At 43.0% G+C, this 8,339-nt stretch overlaps 1 protein-coding gene across 1 annotated transcript in view; it reads right to left on the bottom strand.

The window, feature by feature from the left end:
* Nucleotides 1-1,213: 1,213 nt before the first annotated feature.
* dag1 (dystroglycan 1) overlaps nt 1,214-8,339 on the bottom strand; it is a gene marked incomplete at its 5' end in the record, with an annotated part of 86,556 nt that continues 79,430 nt past the window's right edge. Inside the window, one exon of the mRNA XM_084167692.1 lies at nt 1,214-8,275. Within this exon, the coding sequence (XP_084023818.1) occupies nt 5,996-8,275 (2,280 nt within the window). The 3' untranslated portion in view covers nt 1,214-5,995. The remainder of the gene's footprint in view (nt 8,276-8,339) is intronic.

The raw sequence follows: 8,339 nt of genomic DNA, 5'->3' as shown, positions 1-8,339 counted from the left end.
TATAGAATAGTGTTGATAGCATACCACTCCAAGGGTATAGAATAGTGTTGCTAGGAGACCACTCCAAGGGTATAGAATAGTGTTGATAGGGGACCACTCCAAGGGTATAGAATAGTGTTGCTAGGGGACCACTCCAAGGGTAATAGAATAGCGTTGATAGCATACCACTCCAAGGGTATAGAATAGTGTTGCTAGGAGACCACTCCAAGGGTATAGAATAGTGTTGATCGGGGACCACTCCAAGGGTATAGAATAGTGTTGATAGCATACCACTCCAAGGGTATAGAATAGTGTTGCTAGGAGACCACTCCAAGGGTATAGAATAGTGTTGATAGGGGACCACTCCAAGGGTATAGAATAGTGTTGCTAGGGGACCACTCCAAGGGTATAGAATAGCGTTGATAGCATACCACTCCAAGGGTATAGAATAGTGTTGCTAGGAGACCACTCCAAGGGTATAGAATAGTGTTGATAGGGGACCACTCCAAGGGTATAGAATAGTGTTGCTAGGGGACCACTCCAAGGGTATAGAATAGCGTTGATAGCATACCACTCCAAGGGTATAGAATAGTGTTGCTAGGAGACCACTCCAAGGGTATAGAATAGTGTTGATCGGGGACCACTCCAAGGGTATAGAATAGTGTTGCTAGGGGACCACTCAAGAGCAGAACAAGCAACATTCTTAAAACATAAACATTATTCTATGCAGCTAAACAATGCTGTCAAACAGTCAAAATCAATTTCAAGGTTTACTGTTAGTTAGAGACTGTGTAGCATTCAGCTTTTATCTTAATCCATATTCCTTGTCTTTCAGTTGAAAGACCGTCACCTTGCTCACACAACCCTCTCTGCAATGTCACAGCCAGAGAAAATATATCCTTCTAATTCATAATATGGTAGATATAAGGTAGCTTGAGGGATGTCTCGACGACGCACAATAACAGACAAATACTGCTGGTTCTACAGTGTCTTGGGTTCAATACGGGTATTTGTTATAAAAGGCTACTTAGATCACAATAACACTGCTACCTGCTAGGTACTGGACTGATAGCGCTGAGTATCAAATGCTTGCAGTTAAGATACATGTGTTGTGAGCTTTGTACCAAAAGGCTGTTCAAAGAAGAGTGTCTGTCTGTCAAGGATGAAACATTAGTGACGGTACAAGAGCAAACAACCAACAAGAGATGAAAGTCACAGTAATACTTTTGTGGAAACACTTTTTTAATACAACATTTCAACATACAGTGTCTAGTGGCATAAACAAAACAATGCTATTAAACACAGAGTAATACAAATTCATTTTTACCATGCATCCTTTCCTCAAGTATTAATACGTAAGTACGACCCTCTTTTATAGGTTGTAAGTTCCCTGTGGCCAAGGACAGTTGACAGGCTTTCTGACCGAGATGTAAAACTTTTTAATTTCCCCCCTCCTCTCTTCGCATTTTATCTCTGTTTATTTATTTATTATCACTCAATTTTCTCTCCTTCCTTCTTGTTTTAGCATGTTAATTGAAAGTGTGTCTGATATATGTCATGTTAAGCAAAGACCATAACTTTTCAATGCGCTGTAGTTTGGCAACCATTTTGTTTGCGAACCGGAGGCATCCCATTGGTATTAGGAAGTGACATAAGCATGAAGGACAAACACAGTACAGAATGTCCCCCTGAAACCATTATGGTAAACATATTATTTTGTCACTTTTATAATCATCATCAATACTATTACTATTATTATTACCATTATCATTCCAGTTGTAAGGACTCATTTACTCATGAATGTAAAACAAAATAAAGACTACATATTCTCTTTAGCGAACAACAAAATATAGTACATTATGCCACTCAGAGCATAGGAACCTTTCAGTCAGTGCTGCTTGCTGTGTATGAATAAGAAATGCATTTAAGGCTGATTTGATTTGACACACCAATCCCTACATTTCGAATTGGCAGGAATGGAAGCTGATGAAAGAAGAGTAAAAATGGAAGCTGATGAAAGAAGAGTCAAAATGGAAGCTGATGAAAGAAGAGTCAAAATGGAAGCTGATGAAAGAAGAGTAAAAATGGAAGCTGATGAAAGAAGAGTCAAAATGGAAGCTGATGAAAGAAGAGTAAAAATGGAAGCTGATGAAAGAAGAGTAAAAATGGAAGCTGATGAAAGAAGAGTAAAAATGGAAGCTGATGAAAGAAGTGTCAAAATGGAAGCTGATGAAAGAAGGGTCAAAATGGAAGCTGATGAAAGAAGAGTCAAAATGGAAGCTGATGAAAGAAGAGTCAAAATGGAAGCTGATGAAAGAAGAGTCAAAATGGAAGCTGATGAAAGAAGAGTCAAAATGGAAGCTGATGAAAGAACAGTCAAAATGGAAGCTGATGAAAGAAGAACAACACAATGGTACAATACAGACGACATTTTGATATGATCATTCCCTTCTATGGTCCAAGATGCCGTACCTAAACTGAAAGGCAGCTATCTGTAATTGTATAGAACCTAATGGGATGGAGTGTACTCCTCACTCGGCTTAAACAAAACATATCCCTCAGGACAGCTATCGGGTTCTAAATGAAAATAACTATGTGTTTTTTGTTGAATCCATATCCTTTGCAATACTGTTGCTAACATCTGAAATGTAATTATGAAATGTAACTGAAATACTGAAATGTAACCGACAGTTTAAAGATATTCTGTCAACAAGGCATTTGAACTAGATGTAGTGAATGACTGCTATTTCATTTTTTTTTTTGCATCTTTGGTTTTTTTTCTCTGTTAAGCTTCAGACCATCATCTCCTCTTAATTGTGGAATCAAATGGAGATTTAACTGTGTTACGGATATGTAATTTAAGATTTGACTCAGTGTCACTAAACCTGATTCTTTGCTAGTCTAGTGAAGTGACCTTAATGCCGATGGATTACGCCACAGCAAGCTATTTACATATAATCAATAAGATACATCTGTATTTCATGGTGCCGAGTGTAATGGAAAGGAGACTTACAACATGGTTCCAGATCGAATGTTTATCTAGTCAGATTAATAATATCAGTTTAGGAGATTATTATCCAGCTAGAGTGACAGGAGTTAGGGCCTCAAAGGGCTGACAGACAGACCCCCATAGATGGACCCCATAGAGATGGTTAGAGAACTCATCATGGATATAAACCCCTTTTTGCATGAACACTGTGCTGTCGTAGACGCCATAATTGGACAGATACAAAGATGAGTCGTCTAGCTAACTCTATGATGGATACACATTGTACTGAAACCTCTGTTGACATTGCCATGTAGACTCATCAAGGGGTAAGTGAAAGCATTAGAAAACCGATTATAACCGAAGCTCATCAATAAAAAATAAAGCTATATATTATAAATGTATGGCAGCAGCAGTGTGCCAATGTAACACATCATGATCCCCTCCGTTCATTGTGTAGATGACTCATTAATTCCAATACTATTGGAACTTGTTGGATTAGAATTTCAAACGTGTGAAGAATGAATAATTATCTGGACATACTGTAGATAGACGGAGGCTGGCTTTCATGATAAATGCACACTAAAAAAGCAACACTTGGTATCTGGGAAAAACAAACTACATGTGGGTACATCATTATCATTATGCGTGTACATCATCATCATTATGTGGGTACATCATCATCTTTATGGGGGTACATCATCATCATTATGTGGGTACATCATCATCTTTATGGGGGTACATCATCATCATTATAAATGTAAATCATTATCATTATGCGTGTACATCATCATCATTATGTGAATACATCATCATCATTATGCATGTACATCATCATCATTATGTGGGTACATCATCATCATTATGTGGGTACATCATCATCATTATGTGGGTACATCATCATCATTATGTGGGTTTTCTCATCACCACTTGGTAGTACATCATCACTCATCTAACCTGCAATGACCACTCACCACCGGACAGCACCTTACATTATTGCAAAGGGTCACTTTCAAAGTCAAAACTCATCGGGGAAAAACATGATAATACATTTGATAATATGCCAACAACAACAAAAAAATCACTTGAAATAGTTGACCCCCATGAGAAAAGGTACATAATGAGGAATCAATTCTCTACGCTAAGATTGAACAAATTGCAGTACACTATTCATCTATTTATCAATTTTTTTAAACAATTTGAGGCTGTATCAAAAACTTTGTAAAAAAATTAGATAGAGATTTTATCCACCATTTTTTCAGTGTTTTCTGGTGATCTTGTTCTCGGGATTTCTTTCTTTCTTTCTTTCTTTCTTTCTTTCTTTCTTTCTTTCTTTCTTTCTTTCTTTCTTTCTTTCTTTCTTTCTTTCTTTCTTTCTTTCTTTCTTTCTTTCTTTCTTTCTTTCTTTCTTTCTTTCTTTCTTTCTTTCTTTCTTTCTTTCTTTCTTTCTTTCTTTCTTTGCCTTCCTCCCTTCCTCTCCTCTCCTCGTCTTACAATGACCTTTGAGTTGTGAATAAAGATTGTATCCCTTTCAGGACGTTCTCAATCACGCTCAACAGCAACAAACTGTTTCCCGCATAAACTGTGAGAACAAGAGCATCATCATCACTACATAAAAAAATAATTACCCCTCGTCTAAAATAAACCGCAGGAGGCTTTTTCCATATCAGATTTACACAAACAATTTTGAAGTATAAATACACTTAATATTATTTCAACAGGCCGATCAATAGCTATATACAGAAGACACATCGCATCACCATAAAGGCAACATGGCATTCAAATTGTCAAAGTTATGATCATATTCGGATAAGGGAGACATTTTAAATCATAATAATAATAAAAGGGGACATTGTATTTCCCTCTTGAATGATTTTGGGTGGCATTGGGAAACCCAGGCAAGGTAAAAATCCTTGAGCTTCAAGTCAAAACTATACATCTGATAATAGCTGGGCCGGGCTGTTGTAGAATCACAGTTGTCATGGTTGCCCTAGGTGCTAATATTAGCTACCGATAATGTCAGCTTGTTTAGCCCTGACTGGGCTGGGTCTACCTACTTGGTTTACTGTTCCTTTCTGATCGAGGGAAAAATAGATCCTGTATTTCTATCTATCTATCTATCTATCTATCTATCTATCTATCTATCTATCTATCTATCTATCTATCTATCTATCTATCTATCTATCTATCTATCTATCTATCTATCTATCTATCTATCTATCTATCTATCTATCTATCTATCTATCTATCTAAAACTATTAAAAACAAAAATAATAAAAGAAACAAAACATTTTTAAAACTAATTTCTAATAATTTTTTTGGCTAACTTTGTTATGCTCATCTTGTGTGAATAAGGATACAAATATACAATTAGTGTTAAAAGACAAACCTTATTGACTCCAAACACTGACCCACCACTGTGTTGTCTGTCTGTCTGGCCTCAGGGCTGGATGCAGGGCTGGCACAGATCCACATGATTATGTTGTTTTTGTTTTCATTCATAGAACTCTCTCTCTATTCAAAACCTTTTTGCCTGCAGTGTGTTTGTTTATTACGTTCTTGTATTATTCAAGATAAAATAACATAAAAAGAGTGCTGTTAAGCAAGTAGCTTGATTTCGGTTGAAGTCAGCCCCCCCCCCCAAAAAAAGAATCAAATACATAAAATAAAACAAAGCCCATTTAGTTTCAAACTGAGAAGAAGAAAAAAAAAGCACTGGGACAAGAGGGGCATGTCTTCCCAAACTAGCTGTACAGCTGTAGCCAATGAGACGATGAGAGACTGAATAGTGTCCTTGTTGTGGATACTGTTGCCGCAGTTACCACCTAGTTCTCCCTCCCTCCCATCTTTCCAACAACTTCAACTCAGACTCAATCAGATCACCCCAAATCCCTCCCAACCCAAAATCCAAAGTTTGTTCCCACTTTGTCCTCCTCCTCCCACCCCTTATTTCCAAACAGACAACACTGGATTGAGACCGTTACAAGTCCCCCTGCTTCCCTCCTCCTTCTCTGGAGGAGCCAGCTAACCTTAGGGTGGCACGTAGGGTGGCGGGGATCTGTAGGGGGTCATGTTCTTTGGACGAGATCCTTTACCTTCCATGGGGGCGGTGAAGGGGGGCGGGGGCTGGTAGGGGGGCGCGTTGGGGTCCTCGTCCCTCAGAGCCGTGTACTCACCCAGAAGGTCCTGGTTCAGGGGGGTGGTCTCTGGACTGGCCATGTTGGGGTACTCCGGCGGGGGCAGAGGGGGTTTCTCCTCCTGCAGGATGAGGGGCATGGAGGAGGACGGAGGGGGCTTGGAGTCGTCTAGCTCATCTGCGAAGATTATGGGCACCCCCTTCTTGATGAAGGTAGCCTGATCCTCGATGGTCAGCTTGCCCTTGCGCTTCTTGCGGTAGCAGATCATGGCGATGATGCCGGCGATCAGCAAGATGGCCGCCACCACCACGGCCGGGATCACCGTGTGGAGGTAGACGTCGTCCGTGCTCTGGCGTCCGGTGCCCAGCGCCGGCGTGACGGCCGGTGGGATAGGGATAGTGATTTCACCCGGCGGGACAAACATGTAGTTCCGGCAGGCACCCATTCCGTTGACCTTGATGCTGATGGGTATGAAGTCAGGTTCCATGGCGGAGATGAAGGTCTGGGAGGGCCTTCCCTGGGCATCGGAGATCCTCCTGGACATGGTCTGGATCTGCTCCTTGGGACAGGGGTTCTGCTGGAGGCTGTTGTTCGTCCATTCCACCACGATGGATCCCTTGGTGATGTTCCTCAGGGTGACCGTACTGCTGTTGCGGTCACCGAACGAGTACGCCAGCTTCTTGATGAGCAGGATCTTCTTGTGGATGTTGTTGGTCACCAGGCGAGGTTCTCCATGTAAGCGGGCCTGGAACAGGACCGGGGACTTATCGTTGGATGCCCAGCGGTTCACGCGGACCTCGAAGGCATCGATCGCATTCAGACCGCCCTTATCGGTGGCCTGCATGAAGTACTCGTGCTTCCCAACGTGATTTGAGTCTGGAAGACCGTACAGCAGCTGGCTTGTGCTATTAAACTGTATCCAGGAGTCGTCCGCGACAACTTCGTTGTGGTTCATCCTCAGGGTCAACCTCAGTTTGTCTGTCGTACCGTCCTCCTTGTCAAAGAATGTATCGGATGGGATCTTCACCTCAAAGTATGTGCCCACGAAGGCATTGACCTGATCGATGGGGTTGCGGAGATCTGGTTTCTCGTTTCTTGGGTCAGGCACGATGGACGAAGGGGTGGTGCGTCTGGCTGGTTTGGCAGTGGTGGTCTTGGGTTCCCTTGGCATCGGAGTGGTCTTCGGTCTCTTTGGTTTCTTGGTTGGCTTTCTGGTGGCGACTGTGGTGGGTGGAGGGAGTGTCGGAGTGGCTTCCACAACGGTATGCCTGGTCATGGTGGGTTGAATGGAGATGGTACTAGTGGACTCCATCACTCTGGTTGGCAGGGGTGCACCCTGAGTGGGAGTGTGGGCATAGGAGTCTCTGACACGGATCGTGGGCTTCATGGGCAAGGGCACAGGCCCTCTAATGGGTGGGGCAGAGCTGTCTGTGGGGGCAGCAATGGCAGGTGACGACAGGGTGGGTACAATGCGAACAGGGGGCTCGACAACAGACGTTGGGGGAAGCACAGCTAGAACAGGGGTAGGGGTATTGTTGAGCTGGCGCCTCACTCGTTTGGGGATATGAGGCTTCTTGTTGGCGATGTGCCAACCGACCACAGGGTATCCCAGCTGAGCAGACATAGTGCCTTCTTTCGCCGGCGCCTGGACGCTGCTGATGTTGGGGACATTACTCTGGTCTAGGGAACATCCTAGCTTCCAGGATAACAGGGCTCCGTTCTCCACCACCTTTTTGGCATTTCCTGGTCCGGCCATGAAGGCGGACATGTCGAACAATCTGTTGTTGACCACGGGAAGTATCTTCATGTGCTGGAGCGCCACGCCAGAGAACTTCTTCATCTTGCCCAGCAGCTCCACCCTCTGCCTGGAGCTCATCTTGGTGAGGTCGGCGTCCAGAATCACAGTGAGCACCGTCACCGGTTCCTCTGTGCCGCAGACGAACGGCTGGACCTCATTGTTGGACGCCGACTGGATGGCAAGCTGGATCGGGTCGGTGTCGGCGTGTTCCTCTGGGTGCACCTCGATGGAGAAGATGTCCTGGCTGCCGTTGGATGTGGAGACGGTGATGTAGTGGACACCCTTGTCCTCCTCCAGCGGTAGACCCTGTAGGACGTTGCTCTTCCAGTCCCAGTGAAGCCATGTTGGTAGCGTCTCCTTGCCTGACTCAGTTATCTGGAAGAAAACAAAGATAAACAGATTTGATAAAGTCTCTCTTGTTTTGATGAATAATTTAAGA

Source organism: Coregonus lavaretus, assembly GCF_964263955.1.
Source record: "Coregonus lavaretus genome assembly, chromosome: 8".
Taxonomy (NCBI): Eukaryota; Metazoa; Chordata; class Actinopteri; order Salmoniformes; family Salmonidae; genus Coregonus; species Coregonus lavaretus.
This window is presented reverse-complemented; position numbering and strand designations above follow the sequence as displayed.